This window comes from Cardiocondyla obscurior, linkage group LG12 (assembly GCF_019399895.1).
Source record: "Cardiocondyla obscurior isolate alpha-2009 linkage group LG12, Cobs3.1, whole genome shotgun sequence".
Lineage (NCBI taxonomy): Eukaryota > Metazoa > Arthropoda > Insecta > Hymenoptera > Formicidae > Cardiocondyla > Cardiocondyla obscurior.
The window spans coordinates 4,897,728-4,916,819 of record NC_091875.1 but is presented as its reverse complement, the minus strand read 5'-3'; the positions used below and the strand labels follow the sequence as shown (position 1 = coordinate 4,916,819).

Genomic DNA, 19,092 nt, shown 5'->3' with positions numbered 1-19,092 from the left:
GCAGGTGAAAGAAATTTAATTATCTTGCCTGTGATAGATTTAAATTAATATATTTAATATTTTTAATTATAGCCTTTGTATTGTGCCTCTCCACTAAATTGTTCTGCTAATTTTTTTTTACACTAATTATTGAACTATTAGAGTAAATAATTTTTTTTTTTTTAATTAATACTTTTTTTTCTAAATTCATATTGAAAATAATATAAATTAAACCTTGCATCGAATGCGGGCTGGAAATATATATGCTTCGGATGCCTGGCTAGTGTTTTCCTCGCAAGATGTAGGGGAATATCGTCGAGAGAGAAATTCACCGGCCCGCTGCAACTGTGAAAAGCTTTACAGTGTATCCACTATCCATTTGATATCATACACGTCAGTGATAGGCAGTGTTAGTCAGCGCGTTTATATACGAGCGTAGTCGATTGATCGCTGTAGAGATGTCGAAGATAATTCACGGCTACTTATAATTAAATATTGTCATCGGTGGGTTTGTTCGGCTTCTTTTGAAAGACCTCGCGGTCGCGCTTGTCAGCCGGTCCTAGGAAAAATTAATTGACGGCGTGACAATTGCGTAACTAGGCGATTGTCACTGTTTTGTTATTGTGCCAAACGAGAGGTGAGAGATCTCAGTGCGACAGCCTCCGCAATTATACCGCGCAACGAGCTGATTTAATTTTCCTTTGAGTGCGGGAGAAAAGGCCAAAATGGCAGACGATAAAAACGACGGCACGCCGGAGGACTCCGAGAGTAAATTAAATCCGGCGGAGGAGAGATCGCGGTACTTCAAAAAATTAGAGGAATGGCTCCAGGAAGCATATGCCTGGCAAAGTGTCGCGGCAATGTTTCCGTATTACATGATGTCCGGACAATCCATCGCTAATCCGCCTCTTGGTAAGAAGAAATGCAAATATTTTGTTACTCTCAGCATGTAAAAAAAAAGAAAGAAAAAAAACGCGACTGTTAAAAAATTATTTACATTAGGATTTACATTAAGAAATGTGTAATGTATCTGTAGAAAAATATGGCTTGAGGATATCTAATTAAATTTTAAAGATAATATTTAAAAATGTTGAAATACATTTAAACCTAATATTTCTTTTCTTTTTTTTTCTTTTTTATTTTTTTGTTCTTTTTTTTGGTTATATATGTGCAGAATTTTAATTTCAGCCTCAACTTTCTTCCAACCAAACCAAGTATCAGCATCGTTTAATACGCAAGGAGTTATAAATGGAAATGTTAATGGACAGAATGAAACGACGAGGCAAAGGAGGCCTCAGGAACAACCCACAGGACCTTTCCAACCTCCAGGAGCAGATGGTTAAAATCAACAAAATTAATCTCAAACAATTATTACATAGTAAATATCGATACTTATGTTTTCTAAATTTATCAATTCAGGTTACGAGTATCGAATCCCTCCAATTTGGAAGAGGTTTGCGGCAGAATTTATAGACTCGACAATGCTATTTTTATTGAAATTTTCCATTACTTTTATCGCGATCGACGTCTTCGACTTCATGTAAGTAGAAAAAATACAGCACCCATGCTGAAAGGTATTTAAATTAAATTTAAATTAAATTTAAATTAAATTTTCGTCTTTTAAACATTTTAGAGACATCGAAGACTTGGATTTATTGCAAACAAACTTACGTATAGATTACAAAATGGCTCTTGAGATGACTTATGGGATTCTGATCTTGGAAGTGATTCACCGTGTGATAGTTTGCATCTTCGAAGTAAGGGAGTTCTGTCGACGTTTCATACAAACGCTAAATAATTTTACAATCTATTGTAAGATGTGAATTAATTATTTTTCCTGAAATATCTCAGGCGTTCTGGCTTCAGCATGGAGTGTACGGGTTAATCGGCGGTGCTACGCCCGGCAAGTACGTGATGGGCCTGCGAGTAGTTCAATGCCGAAGTATAACTCCTATTGAACGACCAAATGAGCCAGATATCGTTCTGGTGAGCCCTGGGACTGACTTAGGCTTGCCGTTGGCCCTGGGCCGATCAATGGTGAAGAATTTCGTGCTGGCGTTTATATTCCCGATTTGTTTCTCCCTTTTTTTCTTTCGGTTCAACCGGACCGGCTACGATTTGCTCTGTCACTCTGTTGTCATAGAGGACCCGTATAGAAATAATAATCGGCCGCACCAGGAGTAGTCTGCCCCGAGGGCTAATGCATGGAAGTCTGTGATGTGTACATATGTCTTACGTGCTTCTTGTACCAAATGCATGCGGGTTCATGTGTATGGCGTGTATATATATGTAAAATAAAGATTCTTATTGAGGCTAGAAGTCGATTGTTTCAGAACAGAATTTTTTTTTTTTTTTAATTTAGAAACAATTTAGAAATAGATAGTATATTATAGTTGTGTAAGTTTTATGTACATGCAATGTTAATTTCTTAGCAGATTCTTAAATTAGTGAAATGTTTATTGTATCGTCTTATTAATTTAACAGAAAAGAATCTGTATCTTGAATTAATTTTGAGTCAATAATTAAAAGTTAATTCAATACGCGAACTAAAATTTAAAAATAAAGGGGAGAAAAAAACTGTTAATTAACGTAGACACTAATGAATAATTTTTCAATCAAAAAGATAGGTTATCTGATTTCCAGCTGATCAGCCTTTGTTGCCAGCGATCTAGGTGCAAAAGCCAATCATATTAAAAATAATATTACATGCGTCGTACGACAAACTTTTCGACCAATCGAGGTGTTCAAAAAGTTTGTAGTATGTAATGTTACCCTAAGGGATCACTGCCGAACGCACTGAAATTTCTAACCTAGGAAGCGGGGATGGTAGGGGCGCGTTGATGACCAATTTCTGAGTCTTCAGTTCAGACCAACCGATGAACGACGTAATCTTGATCCGTCATGTCAATCGGAAGATAGCATTTTCTGTGTTCCTCACAAAAATTCGTGTGACTAGTAACGCACGGTTACCCTCGACTTGTTCGTGACGAAATCATCGCGGTATTCACGGATCTATCTGCCGACAAGAAACTGCGAAAGACGGGCGGATCGTATCGTGAGCGTGGTTAAGATTCTTTCTCATCACAACGGGGGCCGAACAATCAGTCATGTCCGTCTCTCAGATGGAAAGTATCCTTTGAACCTTTAATCGTACGGGAATATTCCTTTGCATGCTTTTTAAAGTGTACTTCGAAGCAATAAATACATGTGATAATGTGTTTGGAAAATAATTTTACAGATTCGCGATGTATTTTCATTAATTACTACTCTCCACACACACACATTGACACTAGAAGATAATTGTCATACATGATGTCATTTTATTCTTGCCGTTTAATGTTCAATCTTAAACTCAAATTCTAGTTTTAGGTATTGTTAACCCTTTGAGTGCTATGGGCGCACATATGCGTCCAGCGAAATTTATCGTATAGATTGTGGACGCAAATTCGCGCTCAGCGTCAGCCGCGCGCCGTCCGTACGGACCGCATAGACCGCGAGTATTCAGCACTCAAAGGGTTGAGACTTTATCTAATGAAAACAGTCTTGAAATTAATTTTGAATATAGTATTAAATTAGAATAACTGTTCTTATTTTCCTTAATAACAATATGCAGAGAACTTGTTCAATTTGAAGTTTGCAGTGAAGGAGTTGGAGAGAAACTCGAAAAAATGCGAGAAAGAGGAAAAGATAGAGAAGTCAAAAATCAAGAAAGCGATACAGAAGGGTAATATGGAGGGTGCTCGCATTCATGCAGAAAATGCAATTCGGCAGAAAAACCAGGCCTTGAATTATCTTAGAATGAGCGCTAGAGTGGATGCAGTTGCCAGTAGAGTACAGACTGCATTGACAACTCGCAAAGTTACCCAGTCAATGGCTGGTGTTGTCAAAGCTATGGATGCTGCTATGAAGTCAATGAATCTTGAAAAGATCTCTGGACTTATGGACAAGTTTGAAAGCCAGTTTGAGGATCTAGATGTGCAAAGCTCATATATGGAAAATGCTATGTCACAAACTACAACTACTAATGTACCTCAAAATGATGTAGATGCTTTAATGCAGCAAGTTGCAGATGAAGCTGGGTAAGAATTTATTTTTATCTATTTTTTTATCACAAAATTTTTTCCAAGCTTTAACACTCATTCTTATTTATTTTATACTATACACACAAATGCAAAATTGTTCTGCTATTTTGCTACATTTAATTACATTTAAATAAAATTTTTTTTATTACTGAATAACTCCCAAATCAACTAACATTAATTTTTTACAGATTGGAAATAAACATGGAACTTCCATCGGGCCAATTAGGCAGTATTGGTACTTCTACAGCTGTGAGCCAAGAGCAGGACGAATTAACACAAAGATTGGCGCGACTTAGAGAGTAGTAACAAACTACTTTAATGTATATTGTTAATCAATTTTATAAATATAACTTATGTAATATATTAATGTTATTATGGTAAGTATTAATGCACATACATCTATTTTCCAAATCTTTAAACGGTAAATTAAAGAAAGACGGGCAAGAATGGTAAAAAAAAAAAAAAAATGAACATTTTTAGACCTAAAGCAGCCTTGTAATTTGTATGTGTCATGCTTCAAGCTTTAGTCAGATATATAAGAAAGTTTATAAGCTACATTAGCTTATCTGTGTATCTATGGAGCTATTATATTATATCCAAAGGCACTTGGAGTTTCTCCCTACTTCGTATTTCAAAGTTATCGATTTTACAAATCACTGTTCATAAAAATAAACTAAAACACATAAGCTACCTAATTAACATGCTTCTGAAATGTAACAGTAAGGAAAGTTGTTTTTTTTTTTATATGGTATAATTTTGTAGGAAAATTTGTAACATATTTCAGGTTTCATTGTACGAATGTATAGTTGTAAAAATAAATGGCGTTATGATAATGTAACAATTATATTTCAACAATTTTTGTAACGTTGAGAGTAAAGATGGTGTTATTACCTTTTAATAGATAGCAGCACACACTCGGAGTCCCAACCTCATTCGGCTCATTCTACTGCGTGGAGTAAATGCACGTTTTATTGTTGCGAACGTTATAATTTCTCGAAATTGTTATTCTAATTAAAAGGCACGGTGAAACTGTTGTCACACGCGTGAACAAGTTAATTCGATGTTTTTTAAATAAGCGAATGTGGCACGTCAAGTGGCACGAAATTTACGAAACTGTAATCTGCAATTTTAACCTAATCTCAACATGCTTCACGGGTATGTACTTTTGAATTAATTTTATTACGGACATTATAGATTATTTAATATTAATTTCTTCGACAATAATCATCATCATTAATTTAAAAAGCATCTCTTGAAAGCGTTCTCAGTTTATTTTATATTTTTATAATGCTGTATTTTAACATTATAAATATATTTAATTAATAATGTTATTCTTCTAACTGGTAACAGAGAATAATACAAAAAAAATATATATATATATAAAATAAAAAACTAAGAATAATCCATCTTGCAGGTGTAAAAGATTCTGCACGAGTAGTCTAAAACTACCGGCGCAGATTGTGTCGTCGAAATATGCCAGTACATTATCGAAAGCAGACGTGAGGAAACGAAGGAGCGAACTTTTTAATGAAGAGAAGCGGAGGCAACGGTCCGAACTAGGCAGGATCGAAAAAATAGAAGTGAAATATAAATCGCCAGAAGATGAAATTATACTGGCGATGAACCGTAATATCTCTACACCGTACGACTGTGCGAGACACATTTCTGAAAGTGTCGCTAAAATGTCTGCTATTGCAATGGTAGACGGTAAAGTCTGGGACATGCACAAGCCGTTTACGGGTGACTGCAACCTCGAATTCATGACTATGCAAAGCCCATCGAAACTCACAGTTAATTACGCCTTTTGGCGAACTTGTTCGTTTATCTTGGGGGCTGTGGCGGACAGTGCGTTTAAGGACGATGTTAATGTGCACTTATATAGTTTTCCCGTTCCAAATATTACCTCCGGCAGCTTCGTTTACGATGTATTTATGGACCTACCCGACTGGCAGCCAACAGTATCTGAATTACGTGCCATGTGTGCACTCTTTGTCAAATTTTCAAATAGCGAATTGCTACTGGAAAGATTGGAAGTACCGTCCAATGTTGCACTGGATATATTTCGGGTAAAGTCAATTTTCAGTCAATTATATTATTTGATAAAAATTTATTAAATGAAATATTTTACAAAACTCATATTATTTTTATTTCCAGGATAATCCTTTCAAATCTCAGCAAATACCTAATATCGCTAAAGCCAATAACGATAAAATAACGTTGTACCGCATGGGAGATCATGTGGACATCAGCAAAGGCCCCATGGTGAATAACAGCGGCTTGGTAGGACGTGTTTCTGTGTCGGCGATTCATAGACTTACAGACGGGCCTGTGGATGGTCTGTATCGCTTTCAGGGCGTTGCTCTGCCTAGAGGTATTCTGCTTAATTTTTTCGCCTTCAGTATCCTCGAGAAACGTGCTAAGAAATTAAATACCGCCACGTGGCAACCTCACGTGGAAGACGAAGAAATCAGCATAAATCAAGCATCTGCGAATTAAAATTTTAATTCATTTTGATATTTAAGAAAGTACTCGTGTAAATGTATATATCTTTTTTGTCATTTAATAAATTAGAATAAAATTAAAATTTAGTATTTTATTTTACCTTTCATTACATAGTAATAAAAATCAATTTAATCGCTAAGTTCATATTAATATATTTCGGCTGTATATATAATTTAACATCGCAGACGATTTTCCGCACGGCCGCGTACTTCCCAAGTAAAATTATCGGGCAATCTATTCACCTTGGACGCTGCGCATTTTATACTTAATTTCAGATACAATTCCTTACGTAAATTCGTATCGAATCCATCAAGACTGTCGGTTTGTAGATTCATCTTCGTCTTTAGAGGCGCCAATTCTGGCGAACATCTAAGTAATCAATAATTTGCTATTATTTTACATTATTACATAACTGTATCAATTACAATACTAGAAGATTTTAAACGAACTCTTCACAGAAAAAAAATTGAGAAGCTTCCGTGACTTTATTATTATAATTTTACTATAATCTGTACAGGTAATTATTTTATTCTTGTTTAATTGCCTTAATTGAACTCCAATGATTAAGTCGAAGCAAGGTTTATCGGTGACTTCAAGCTCTCCGCCGGTGTTTTCCGCACTGCTGGTCCTTGTGGACTTGAATTTATTCTCATAAGCATACTCGCTCATGTTACCGTAGTAAAACAGCTGTCCTCCATATTCACCATATCCTGAATATGTGGAAGCCAGCGGTGGTCTTCGGGGTGGCAGTCTTCGAGACGGTGGTCTTCGTGGCGACAGCATCTGTAGACGCGGAAAAAAATTCAATTAACGAAAAAGAACATGCATTTTTGCACTACATGTGGAATAAATTTTGTAAACCGTTATGCGAAGAATGCGCTCGTGGTGCAATTTATAGAGCAGATGCTTGTTGTAACTACCGATCAGTCGGCGTAGTCTCAAATACATGTATCTTTGCTTGTCCCGCCAGGAACACTCGTTGTTCGCATTAGGTACGTGCAGGCCGGTGAACCATGCGCGTTTTAAGACGTATTTTACATGCATGCTGACCTAGAATGCACAAAATTATTAGAAGAGAGATACCAGTAGTTATTCTCGAGTTTCTCCTCGCCAAGTCTTAAGTAATTAAATTTCATTCAATGAGAAACTTGTATTCTCTTGAAAAGTACGATTTCTTACCATAGGATTGCCTGTTCTCGGGGAGATTCTTAATGACAGCACTTGTCGGCCTTCCTCCAAGCAATCCAGCACGTCGACGAGCTTGCATCCTGAGATAAGCGCAGATCTGTCGACGATTTGTCTTTACTGATCGTTGATTAAACGAAAGTACGAGCGATAAGTATTCGACTGACGATTGTTCGAATACTATTCGGTCATTCGATTTCTAATAAATGATCGCCAAGTCTCGCGCCTGTTCGGAGGTGGCGAAAAAGAAGGTGCCAATACCTGTTTATTCTGCATTCAGTAACTTTCTCGAAGTGATCCATGAAATTATCGCAACTGCGCATGAAAATTTGCAGATCGACGTAACTGAAGACGCACGATCGTCGGCAAACATCGTAGATAGTTTGCAAGAGACAGTTGAGATTGTCGAGGATCTTACCGCCATAGAAGCAAGAGGCAGGCAAACCGCGCGATCTGTTTAATATAAATAAAAAAAATAATTTTTCTTCCTTTATATATTATATTAATGTAACATATAACGCATTATATAATTCTTAAAATTCAGAGTTTTATTAATAAAATAAAAACAATTTTATTAAAGAACAGTAATCAATGGATTCATTGTTGGAAACCTTGGATGAGTATATCGCCAAGTGACTGCCTTCAGCATTCGATATTGACACCGAATCAACTCCAGGAAGTTCAAAACTTTATTACACTCCAATAATTCGTTGTAGTTTTTTACTATGTTTGTAAGGTTTTCCATGCGCTTTATTGTAGTGTCGAGCTTGGTGCCAGCCACTAAAAACTCGGTGTTCAATACTGTGGCAGCAATGTCAGAGCAGCGTCTAGTTAAGAAAGATCAAAAAAGCAATAAGAAAGCAGATTGTCACTTAGATTGCATTCGTTTTTTGGAAATATAAAAAAAGTTGACGAATTTGAGAGAGAAAAGAAGAGAAATTTTCAAATAGTACAAGTAAAATTTACAGACGTATGTACATTGTTATAAACATGTTAAAAATATTATTAAAAAGAAATTTTATTTTCAATTTTATTATTTTTATAAAATCAAGCGGGATATACCTGGAAACCAAACGAACAATGCAGGCGACGTCGTGCAAGGGTAGCATTTTCAGGATGATGCCAAGGATTTCCGGCGGTAAAGTATCCAACGTACATTTGTTGCATTCTTGCGTGTTCCGTCTGCAACGTGAGGACACTCTTCGGCGTTTCGCGCCGCCCATTTGGCTTCTTCAATCTCGTTTTCGTTCGCAAATTGCGAGCAATCACAACCGATCGCAATCAAACATGTGCGTTTTTGGTCGACAGGATTTTCTTCGGTTATGAGACAGGAATTTCTAGATATTTGGCAAGGATCTTTAGAGGAATGAGAACTCTGATTTCCGCAAAACAAAGGAAATATAATATCCGATATCAGATTGCAATGATAGCTTCAGCTTGAATACAAGCGTGAAGCTATAACTGAAATGGAATGCATATATTCTCTGTAAAATATGATAATTTTTCCTAATACGAGATTTATTTTTTTAATTTGTCTAAAATAAATTAAAATAGAGATCAAGGCATAAAATACTTAAACAAAAAAGAACTCTGGCTTAAAATTTATTTATTTTTATTTTTCTTAAAGTATAGAATAATAAAATGAATATAATTAGTTGGTGATTTTGATTTGTTAATTATTAAATTAATCAAAGTTCTTATTTGTCATTCAACTTGAAAAACTAGTCATTTGTGGATATATTATTTTCTGGTCGTTGAGATATATTGGAATTGCGAGAACTTGCGAGAGCTTTAAAATATTAATTTATTAGGATTTTCAAAACTCTGTATACTCAAAAGCAAACTTTACATATCTAAATATATAAGATAAGATTTAAAGATGTTATTAAAATAAACTTTTAATTTTTAAAAAGTTTAAATTTCTCAATATTCCATTTTTTAAGTAAATAAAGTTTCAATAATTCAGAATAAAATTAATTTCCGTAACAAGCAAACTTTCAAAAATTCCATCTTTCAAAAGAACTCAAAGGTTCAAGCATCCGAAGTTCCAAAAGGCCAAGATACTACAAGTCCAAAATTCGAAGAATGTAGCATTTGAAAAAATCTAAATCCCATCGAAACTCTTAGGGATCATACTTTTGTTGAAACATGATGTTAAACATGAAAAATTCATAGTAATTTCTTTAGACGACAAAAGCCTCTTTGACGCTTATGTGCCAAAATTTACTGGCATTAATAATGTGAATTTGGCCTGATCACTGTTCGTTTCTTCGGTCGCGCATGGTCCAATACTATCTAACAAACTCTGTATTGCGTTTTGATTACTCGGATGCTTTCTCTTAGTGTGTTCGCGTCGGTGCTTGAGCTCCTTGAACGTTTTACCACATTGTTCGCAAGCGAACGGTCTGGCGGCTTCGTGGGAGCGCATATGACCTTCATAGTGACTTTTTCTAACGAATTTTTTACCGCATTGACCACAATCGTACTGGAAACGGCCTTCGTGAGCGGCCACATGCGAACTCAAAGTCCACTTGGTTTTGAAAGTCTTAGAGCAGTAATCGCATTTGATCTTCGATTCTAGCAATAGAGGATCCTTCTTTAACAGCAGCATTTCTTCGATAAAAAAATCGTCTTCAGTTTGCGTTGCGGAGCATTTACCGATTGCTTTATTCTGTAGTATAATCTTCTGGTCCTCATTCTTGTCCTGATTCAATTTCATCGCCGCCTGAAAAAATAACGCATACAATTATTTATGCACAGCATTAAAAAACATATAATTTTAAGCAAGTATACAAACATCTCATTTAGTTTCTTGCTAAAAATTAAAAGAGTAAAACATACTTTGTTATGCGAGTCTAGATGGGCTCTCAGCTTATCCTCGTCGTTGATTTTCTTCTTACATCGCGGACAGGGATATCCGCTCTTGTCTTCCGTGCCACGCAAAAGAGCACCCCGTAAAGTCGTGTTGCTCGCTGTGTTTTCGATATTAACTTTCGGCTGATCAGCTTGTTGTTGCGATTTTTCCTTACGCATTGCATGCCGAGCTATATGCCGCTTTAAATCATGCGCTCTGGAAAACGCTCGTCCATACCGTGAACATGTGGGAAAGGGGCAGCCTTTTGTTCTGTCATTTTTCGGACTGGAAAAAGAACGAATATATATATACACATATATAAACTTTTCTATCTTAAACTTTTAAGTACACTGTTCAGCAACAATTATTCGTTGAACTTAATTGAGAAACTAACAGTGGTAAATCGTTGAAAAATAGAACACAATTGTGTAGCTGAAATATTGACTACTTTAAATAGATTTAAAAATTGCGGAGCCTGAAAATTTTATTACCTTCGAGCACGAGTGGCAATCGTGACTGGTCGTTTCGTTTCCTTATTACTATCTTTGCTGTTCTTGTTAACTTTCTGACTAGCCATTGTGGTGGTCAGCTGTGCCGATAACGGTATCACGATGGAAATGGTCTCGTTGGACCCCGGTGTGACGATAGGCCCAACGTGAATCGCTGGTGGCGTTGCTAACGAGATGCCACTTTCGTTGCTCTTACTCATGCCGGTCTTACGAACAGCGAAGTCCTTAGGTAATCCTTACTCTATTTATCAGGGTAGAATCTGCACAATATATTAAAATTATTAGTACAATTAAAAATCTTGTCTGCTAATTAATTAGTCTCTTACACGATAATGATCAGTATCGTTATTAACGCCTCATCTGTACAAGTTCTTAATTAAAGATGCGACACATAAATTTTAAAAGCAAGCTAAGTGAAAGGACGGCTTAATTAATTAAAATTTAATTAAATAAGACTCAGTTGCATGAATGATAATAATTTTCTAATTAAATTGTTAAACACAGTTTATTTAATTAGCGGATTATACATGTAGAATAGCCGAAGAAATATATTGGCAATGCGGCGTGTTAAAATTTTACATATTGTTAAAATCTTTACAAGCTGTACATCTCGTTGATACATTTAATAAATTAAGCCGTGTGTAATTTAATTTTATATCTAACTGGACTAATAAAGAAATAATAATGTGATACAACGCCGACAAAAGAAATAAACGAATCTCAAATATTGAAACGTTTATTCGTAAAACAAATAGAAATTTATTATAAATGTTAAACTATTATTACTATCTCATAAAATAGAATTTCTTTTTATTTAAAAGTGACATTTTTCAGGTTAAACATTCATTAATTAAAAATGATTCGAAATTGTAAGATAATGCAAGAATCCCTATCGTTTAATATTTTTTAACGTAACAAATACCGAGTCCCATTTCATCTCGAATAGTTCAAAATACGTCCCTTCACTGTAACCCTTCACTACATACATTTCCTGAATTTCCAAAGGGTTAGGGTAAACCGCGATCGATATGCGGTCGTCCCTACGCGCGTACCACGTCCGCGAAGCGGAAACGAAGGGAGAAAAAGGGAAAATTAATGACCGGATCGAGACCAGCACAGAATCTCCCGGACAAATCGAATCTCTCAATCCAGAGAGATTTCAGCCTTCACTCGCTCGAGCTTCGGTCGGCTCGGTGACATGTAGGATAGTCGTAGCCCGTCGAAGAAACAATGTATGTACACCGCAGCAGCATCCCGAACCCCGTCTCGAAAGAGCGCGACATCGCGCAAGATAAGGATCCTCGCGCGTCCACGATTATACCCCCAGGACTCGCAGGAGGCAGGAGGGGAGTCTGAAAAGGAGTGTATGAGAAAGTACGTGATGTCATGGCGTTATTACCTTGAGGCACCAGGAAAGTGTCGCCGACGGCTCCACTCGATCACCACTCAGCTGCGCCGCGGAACGTAGCCGCGAAACGTCGCCGCGGGGCGGGGTCCCTTTTTCCGGAAGTCGAGGGTGCGATTTCGAGAGTCGGCGAGAGCGACGCAACGGCCGTAGACCACAGCGCTGATGACGCTTCACCTCCGCGTCCCGTCCGCGCGATTTCCTCAAGGGAGGTCGATACCCGTCAGCTGTCACCGCAAAGAGCGACGCTCGCAGCTCCCGCCGGAGGCGCCTACGTTCGCGATATCCGCGCGAGCGCTCCGAGCCGGCACCCTGCTGAAAACGTAGGTGTAGGTCTGCCTTGCGTTACACGCACGACACCAGAAGTGGCCATTTTAAAGCCCGAGCGCCTCGAGCTCGCCTCGCCTCTCTCACGCGACGCATCGTGTCGCGTCGCTCGGTCGGTCGTGCGCATGTCGAGCACGTCGGACCGAGACAACTTCAGGAAATTCCGTCCTACCGAGCCGACTTCTCTTCCTGCCTCCTCATCCTCGCGCACGATCTCTATTTTTCGTAAGCTGTAATTTTTCCGTACCGTCTTCTTATTTTTTATTTTTATTTCTAACATTACGAGTATTAATTAAAGGTTTCCCTTCCTATTTTATTTTGCGATTTGAGTCCTTTTGAGGATGTACGAAAGGTACGTTTTTACGCAAAAAAAAAAGACGCAGTAATCTTCAGGGAAGCTACCGAAGTCTGGGAATTATTAATTATCATACGAATGCGGAATGAGAAAGCCACGTGTATGGACTAACGCCATCTCTCCATCGAGCTCAACACGCTATCCTATTTTCCTTCTTTTCCCCTCATCGACGAAGTTTCTCTCTCACTTTCTTTCGCGCGATGAAAGTACAGGTACTACTGCATCATGATCGCGCATCAAGTTCGATCTAAATAAGATGCCGAGCGGAGAGCACAGCTCGCCACTGTCCAGCGAGTTATCTGACCAAATTACGATGAATTTACCTCTCTTTATTGGTCACAAGTTGGTCAATGTGACTTCGAACCGATGCTCTTTTTGATTTTCCGTTCTTAAGACGACGAGTGGTAAAAAGGTATGGAAGAAAAAGATGCATGCAATTCGCGACGAACATAGCGGCACCGATCGATTATTTATTGCTTCTTACAGAGCCACATATCGCAGCTACGTAAAGGGATATTGCGCTTGATATTGCAAATATTTCGAAAATTCTCCACCTCGACCGCGAGCGTTATACAATGCGCTCCAGGACTCTATGCAATGTGCATACGGGAAACGCATTCTGAAAGTTAGAAAGAAAAACCATTTGCCACGAAGAAATAGATGCACAGGATATATCTACATATATATAAGAATTTCGATTCTGAGAAGCCACTTCTGTTGTTGCGTAACTACGTCGAGCGAGGTACAATTTTGCCTATCAAAATTTCTATCGAACGTTGTATTTCAAATTGCAGTCCCACAGCCCATCGCAGACATAGATCTGTTTTTATTGCATGATTTATTTTATATTAAAGCTCATTTTTATCCCTTTTCATTTAAATTTTGTCAATTACGAATTTTTGTTATAAGTCAATACGTAGAAAAATGATAAAGAATCATATATAAGTCTTCAGTTTGGTACATTTACGTATATTAATTAAACATTCAGTTTGGTGAATTTATGTATCTTCATGTATATACAAGGAAATCGCAACCGTGCATTAACAGGAGAAATACGCTTTCCTAGAATGTCTTTAGCACATTGCACTTTGTCACTTGAATTACTTGCTTTGTAAATTATCGAGATGTGTACAACACCCACGATGCAGAACATGATGCACGTACGAAACGTCGCGCACTTGTAATTAATAATTAAGGCTAATTAAGCACGGTAATCGAGTATACCACTCTCGCGTGTCCTCCGTGAATCAATATCTCTAATTCCATCGAGTCTACTCTCGCATACCTTCGTGCATGTCATTATTAAAACGTTGTAGCTCTACGTATTTAGCAAAACAAATAATTACATTATTGTTAATCCTCCTGATACGAACGACTCTACGAAACGGATATATCCCACATAGTGGACGAGAAATTTTAAGGGAAATTTCAGCAACGTCTAATTCCAAGAATTTTCCTACATTCGACAAGTCGCATGATTTCGAACGAGATAGAAATTCATGTTTCTCCGACATAATTTAAGCGATTTGAAACGAGATCGTCTCATCTTTTTCCGGTTGAATGAATAACCGTGAAAGTTTTAACCGACCACGGCCAATGTACCGGAAAGAATCTTTACGATCCGCGTCGACCTGTCATTCTATTTATTTTCATCCCGGCGTTTAATCCGCCGGATCATTTGCGAATATTTATGATTAAAATCGTAAATAAAATAATTATTATAAGCTGTTGCATAAAAAGCTTCAACATGACGCTGCCCTAGTGTTTTCCGCTTTCTATAACTATACTTTATCAGATAGACAACGTACGACCTATATAAATATTCTTATTTGATAACGTTATTACATGTTGTCTTGACACTCGCAGATTTTTAATTAATATCCATTTTCATTGAACTTTTACTTGCGTACATTTAAATTTTTCTTTTTCCTAAACGCATATTATAAACAAATGTACAATGTAACAATCGTAATACGCGCTACATGAAATGCCACGTAAAAACGGAGATCATTTTATGATACACTTGGTACAGAGAAATGTAAGATTTTCTACTATATTATCACATTGTAAAATAATTTTATTATCATCTAAATTTTGGTACTTCAATCTTAAATCGTGCGATAATATAATAGAAAACGCGCCGCATAATATACGCGCAACTAAGGTATAAAATAAATATGAAGCTTTTATATGTAATACAAATTAGCGTAAAATATGTAATGCAAATGAGATACACTATATACACTAGTGCAAGGAACTGCATACGCCGGCATACTGTACAATATCATATTTACATAATTGGTATTTACAATAAGCAAACTTCATCGTCGCTCATCGTCGTCGTTGTTGGTTTCAATCGTCTTGTTGATCCAATGCAAATAATACTGTATTTTAGTGTACACATCAGGGTAGCCCGGTCTGGCGCAACCAGATCCGAAAGATGTGACACCAACTAGCTGCCAAACGCCATCAGTACGACGACATTGTAACGGTCCTCCGGAATCACCCTGGAAATCAGAACAATAATGAGAATCGAAACAAATACGAGCGAACGTTAAAAGAAGTTAAAAAAAAATAAGTAAGTTATATAATAATTAATTATAAATAATAATTTAATTTAATTTAATTATAAGATTGAAGTAAATTTGATTGAAGAAGATTGGTGGTAAATATCAAGGGATAACATATAAAAAAAATTAATGTAATGCAATATAAAAGAAAAATTTAGAACGCTTCTGACCATACAGGGTCTTCTTCAACGGGAGCGTAACTTATTTAAAGAGAGAATTGAATTATGATTATAATTATGCGCCGCGGCGTCGCCAATCGTACGATCGAGTTTATTATTGTGGGAAAGTGCACGAGCGATGTAATTAAATAACAAATCGACGCTTTCAGATAAAACGTGTTCGCGAACGATATCATTTTGCTCTCAGTAACCGGTGCACTCGTGTATTAATCTGCTCATGCGTTTTAATCAATGAATTATACAGGGTGAATCAAGTTTCCCGTTTCACCGTACCATGATAAAACATTCTCGTCGTGGTTTTAAATGAAAAAAGAACTAGGACTTTCGACAAAAACCTTTGAGAAAACTGGTTATTTTCTATCCAGCTGCGTTTTTTTTTTCTTTTCAAGAAAGAAATTGTTGCAGATTAATTTTAACGATGATAATTTACCACGCAGCTTCCGGAGGAACCGTCGATCTGACCAGCGCAGAGATGCCCCTTTCTAATAGGCACCGAGGTACCGTAAGCCTGCAGGCATTCCTCCAAATTCAGAAGTGGGACACTGGCCTCCAAAAGGGCAGTGGACAGCGAAGGCGAAGGACCGTATCGGCCCCAGCCGGAGGTCACGCATTGCCCTACGTTAAGGTCCTGCCCAGGACGGGGGAGGCAGATGGTGCGAACAACCTTGGACAGAGGTGCCGGCCTAGCGAGTTTCATCAAGGCTGTAACAGCAAAATCTTTTTCAGAACTGTGCATCACGGAACTTCGCGGGATTTCTTCAACTTTAGAGTTATAATTTTAAAAGAATAAGATTACGCATAAATTAAATAAAAGATTTTGACCGAATTAGTAAAACCAAGTTGAATATATTTTATCACATTTCAGAGGTATTCAAGGACTTACCTATGTCGTGCACGTAATTATTGAACCTCTCATGAAGAATCACTTTCTCGATAGGCAGGCGTGCGGATCCGCGTCCTCCTGAGTCCAACTCCCATTCGCCGACCACCGCCGTCCACAGTGCACCGATGGGTAAATTGAATAATTCGCTGAAGTAAATATCCACTTGAGAATACGAAGCATAATATAAATGTAAGATTGGCCAAAAAAAAATAGAATACTAAGTTAGTAGTATTATTTGCCATAAATCTGAGCGATTAATTATTATTAATTATTATATATATAGATAATTAAGTCTATCATTTGATGAAAATATTCAGCCTACTTGTGAATGCAGTGGGCGGCGGTGATTACCCACTTGGGGTCGATTAACACTCCACCGCACCAGTGACCGATGAAGCCGAGCTTTGGGTGCAACAACTGAAGGGACACCTGCCAGGGCCAAGCGCCTCTTCTGCTGGGCTTGCCGTTAAAGATGCGCCCGGTGGTTGTGGTGGTCCTCGATAACGAAACATCGTTCTCCAGCTGGACTTTCGGTGAGATGATCGATCGCGGCTGTCTCTGTGACGCTGCCGGACATCCACATTCTGTTACCGGAAATCGTTTACATTCGTTTAATGTTTCCAGATATTGGAATCACAATGCTCTACGTAGCTACGTACAATCGTGGGGATTTTAAACTTAACAAAAGGAAATTAACGTCGTCAAGATAAACCTTATGAAGATAACAGGCGGATTGCAAAAATCAGAAGAATTTATGTTACTTACTGTAATGATCCTCTCGGATGATTCTTATCATGGCACCATGGACTTCTGCTAAAACGACCACCAGCAGAACGAGGAAATCGCCGCGCAAACGATACATCACCAGCGAAATCAAGATCCGCGCTGGATCAGCACACCGATCGCTATGATCTATGGATCCGCATAGCCTGACTGGCCCCGGCGACGCCAATCGATCCTCGAGTAGGATTAGTGCGACGCAAAGAGCGGATTCTTCGGCGCGAAGCGATCTCGAAGAAAGTGATCGTTGAATAGCGTGCGAGAGGGGAAAGGCGAGTGATGCGTTTTAGCGGACATTGAGGAACATGAGGCGCGTTTGAGATTCATAATTTACGGAGGCTCGAGGGAAATTTTAACGGGTAAAGACAACGACGAGACTTGAAACAATCCCGTTCAAAATCTGCAAAAGAATAAAACTGAATTAAAATTAAAAGAGTACGTATATTTGAAGAATAGAACAAAATGTTTTTTTTTAATTTTTTTATGCACACTGAAACTTTATTCGTAAAATTACTAAAAAACCTACATTGGAACGACAAGTTATAGTATTTATAAAATTTTCAATTTAAAATATATAAATTCTAATAATTAATTTTTAAATACGTGGAACTCAATAAGATCTTTGAATACTTTAAATCAAAATTTAATTAAATAATATTAATTAAAAAAAAAAATAGTATTACAACAGAAATAATATACACGGGCAAATAAAGTTTTCCTTTCGTTATAAAAGCGACACAAGTGGAAATCGACCGAAAGAAATCCTTAATCTGTTCGAGAGCGGTGATAGAAAAAAAAAAAAAAGATTATTGAAGCGAATCGATTAAAAAGGATCAAAGTGTGAGAGACTTTCTCTTGGAACAAGGCCTTCGAAGGATCACTTGAATTCGGAGGACTTTCTTCCTCGGCGAAGGAATGTCGTCGCCTAGAGAGCCGTGCGAATACCTTGTTAGGCACACCATATTATGCGTAATTGACAATCGAGCTCGGGAGGGGAAAGAAACCGAGGGAACCGAGGTGCGAGTCTCTCTTTACCTCTCGTTCACATACTCATACCTCAAACGAGGCGACAACTTTCGAGAGCGAATTACTTTGCTCGCACGAGTCAGGAGAAACGCGGCCGATGTAATGATATAATCGCCAAGGCGATAATCCATTGTTTTGTTCTAATTTACGGAATAATATATTTACCTGTAAACCGTGTAAGCTCCGATTTCTAATAATGTCCAAATTATCTTGAAAATCCGGATAACCAGAAGCGGATCTTTACGCGGATCGTTTTTAAAACGACTCGGCATTGTGAAAAATCGTGTATAACAAAAAGGAAAGGTTAAAAAAAAAAGTTTGTTGTCACATCAACCCGTTGAAGTATCCAGAAGTATCTTCGGAGTGTTACAGAGTGCTATGAAGATTTTTAATCAAGTGGTGTTATTGCGCACTGATAGATGGAAGCATCGATGCTCTAAAAATTGCGGTTACTGC

At 37.6% G+C, this 19,092-nt stretch overlaps 6 protein-coding genes across 6 annotated transcripts; 3 read left to right on the top strand and 3 right to left on the bottom strand.

The window, feature by feature from the left end:
• Window positions 1–319: 319 nt before the first annotated feature.
• On the top strand, window positions 320–2,298 carry LOC139107236 (protein FAM8A1). Its single transcript, XM_070664670.1, has 5 exons — window positions 320–891; window positions 1,168–1,317; window positions 1,399–1,519; window positions 1,613–1,736; window positions 1,831–2,298. Exons 1-5 carry the CDS (start codon window positions 705–707, stop codon window positions 2,161–2,163), a joined length of 915 nt encoding a protein of 304 aa, XP_070520771.1. The 5' UTR covers window positions 320–704; the 3' UTR covers window positions 2,164–2,298.
• Window positions 2,299–2,799: 501 nt separating this feature from the next.
• Window positions 2,800–4,902, top strand: Chmp1 (charged multivesicular body protein 1). Its single transcript, XM_070664671.1, has 3 exons — window positions 2,800–3,108; window positions 3,593–4,058; window positions 4,250–4,902. Exons 1-3 carry the CDS (start codon window positions 3,087–3,089, stop codon window positions 4,362–4,364), a joined length of 603 nt encoding a protein of 200 aa, XP_070520772.1. The 5' UTR covers window positions 2,800–3,086; the 3' UTR covers window positions 4,365–4,902.
• A 79-nt stretch (window positions 4,903–4,981) lies between these two features.
• Mrpl39 (mitochondrial ribosomal protein L39) lies at window positions 4,982–6,645 on the top strand. The gene is made up of 3 exons (XM_070664669.1): window positions 4,982–5,216; window positions 5,476–6,127; window positions 6,216–6,645. The coding sequence occupies exons 1-3, from the start codon at window positions 5,206–5,208 to the stop codon at window positions 6,555–6,557; spliced, it is 1,005 nt and encodes a 334-aa protein (XP_070520770.1). The 5' UTR covers window positions 4,982–5,205; the 3' UTR covers window positions 6,558–6,645.
• On the bottom strand, window positions 6,639–9,203 carry LOC139107238 (uncharacterized). The gene is made up of 7 exons (XM_070664672.1): window positions 8,811–9,203; window positions 8,360–8,575; window positions 8,010–8,201; window positions 7,743–7,848; window positions 7,425–7,613; window positions 7,108–7,346; window positions 6,639–6,932 (listed from the first exon to the last, which is right to left on the bottom strand). The coding sequence occupies exons 1-7, from the start codon at window positions 8,969–8,971 to the stop codon at window positions 6,737–6,739; spliced, it is 1,299 nt and encodes a 432-aa protein (XP_070520773.1). The 5' UTR covers window positions 8,972–9,203; the 3' UTR covers window positions 6,639–6,736.
• Window positions 9,204–9,337: 134 nt separating this feature from the next.
• LOC139107234 (gastrula zinc finger protein XlCGF52.1) lies at window positions 9,338–12,902 on the bottom strand. The gene is made up of 4 exons (XM_070664667.1): window positions 12,511–12,902; window positions 11,094–11,371; window positions 10,590–10,887; window positions 9,338–10,473 (listed from the first exon to the last, which is right to left on the bottom strand). Exons 2-4 carry the CDS (start codon window positions 11,309–11,311, stop codon window positions 9,958–9,960), a joined length of 1,032 nt encoding a protein of 343 aa, XP_070520768.1. The 5' UTR covers window positions 11,312–11,371; window positions 12,511–12,902; the 3' UTR covers window positions 9,338–9,957.
• Window positions 12,903–13,952: 1,050 nt separating this feature from the next.
• On the bottom strand, window positions 13,953–19,088 carry LOC139107239 (chymotrypsinogen A). The gene is made up of 6 exons (XM_070664673.1): window positions 18,802–19,088; window positions 17,596–18,010; window positions 17,153–17,414; window positions 16,831–16,976; window positions 16,378–16,649; window positions 13,953–15,705 (listed from the first exon to the last, which is right to left on the bottom strand). The coding sequence occupies exons 2-6, from the start codon at window positions 17,690–17,692 to the stop codon at window positions 15,520–15,522; spliced, it is 963 nt and encodes a 320-aa protein (XP_070520774.1). The 5' UTR covers window positions 17,693–18,010; window positions 18,802–19,088; the 3' UTR covers window positions 13,953–15,519.
• Window positions 19,089–19,092: the final 4 nt, after the last annotated feature.

What these genes read in the sequence shown, in the direction of transcription:
- LOC139107234 (XM_070664667.1), bottom strand. Translation starts at nt 11,311, where the DNA reads ATGAGTAAGAGCAACGAAAGTGGCATCTCGTTAGCAACGCCACCAGCG. An exon ending in ATTGCCACTCGTGCTCGAAG is followed by an intron (nt 10,888 to 11,093) that starts GTAATAAAATTT and finishes TTCTTTTTCCAG; the next exon opens with TCCGAAAAATGACAGAACAA. An exon ending in ATCTAGACTCGCATAACAAA is followed by an intron (nt 10,474 to 10,589) that starts GTATGTTTTACT and finishes TTATTTTTTCAG; the next exon opens with GCGGCGATGAAATTGAATCA.
- Chmp1 (XM_070664671.1), top strand. Translation starts at nt 3,087, where the DNA reads ATGTCCGTCTCTCAGATGGAAA. An exon ending in GTCCGTCTCTCAGATGGAAA is followed by an intron (nt 3,109 to 3,592) that starts GTATCCTTTGAA and finishes AACAATATGCAG; the next exon opens with AGAACTTGTTCAATTTGAAG. An exon ending in CAAGTTGCAGATGAAGCTGG is followed by an intron (nt 4,059 to 4,249) that starts GTAAGAATTTAT and finishes AATTTTTTACAG; the next exon opens with ATTGGAAATAAACATGGAAC.
- Mrpl39 (XM_070664669.1), top strand. An exon ending in TTGCACTGGATATATTTCGG is followed by an intron (nt 6,128 to 6,215) that starts GTAAAGTCAATT and finishes TTTTATTTCCAG; the next exon opens with GATAATCCTTTCAAATCTCA.
- LOC139107238 (XM_070664672.1), bottom strand. Translation starts at nt 8,971, where the DNA reads ATGGGCGGCGCGAAACGCCGAAGAGTGTCCTCACGTTGCAGACGGAAC. An exon ending in ATTGTTCGTTTGGTTTCCAG is followed by an intron (nt 8,576 to 8,810) that starts GTATATCCCGCT and finishes TTTCTTAACTAG; the next exon opens with ACGCTGCTCTGACATTGCTG. An exon ending in CGAGAACAGGCAATCCTATG is followed by an intron (nt 7,614 to 7,742) that starts GTAAGAAATCGT and finishes TGTGCATTCTAG; the next exon opens with GTCAGCATGCATGTAAAATA.
- LOC139107236 (XM_070664670.1), top strand. Translation starts at nt 705, where the DNA reads ATGGCAGACGATAAAAACGACGGCACGCCGGAGGACTCCGAGAGTAAA. An exon ending in CATCGCTAATCCGCCTCTTG is followed by an intron (nt 892 to 1,167) that starts GTAAGAAGAAAT and finishes TTTTAATTTCAG; the next exon opens with CCTCAACTTTCTTCCAACCA. An exon ending in ATCGACGTCTTCGACTTCAT is followed by an intron (nt 1,520 to 1,612) that starts GTAAGTAGAAAA and finishes TAAACATTTTAG; the next exon opens with AGACATCGAAGACTTGGATT.
- LOC139107239 (XM_070664673.1), bottom strand. Translation starts at nt 17,692, where the DNA reads ATGTATCGTTTGCGCGGCGATTTCCTCGTTCTGCTGGTGGTCGTTTTA. An exon ending in GCCGCCCACTGCATTCACAA is followed by an intron (nt 16,977 to 17,152) that starts GTAGGCTGAATA and finishes TATTTACTTCAG; the next exon opens with CGAATTATTCAATTTACCCA. An exon ending in GTTCCTCCGGAAGCTGCGTG is followed by an intron (nt 15,706 to 16,377) that starts GTAAATTATCAT and finishes TCTGATTTCCAG; the next exon opens with GGTGATTCCGGAGGACCGTT.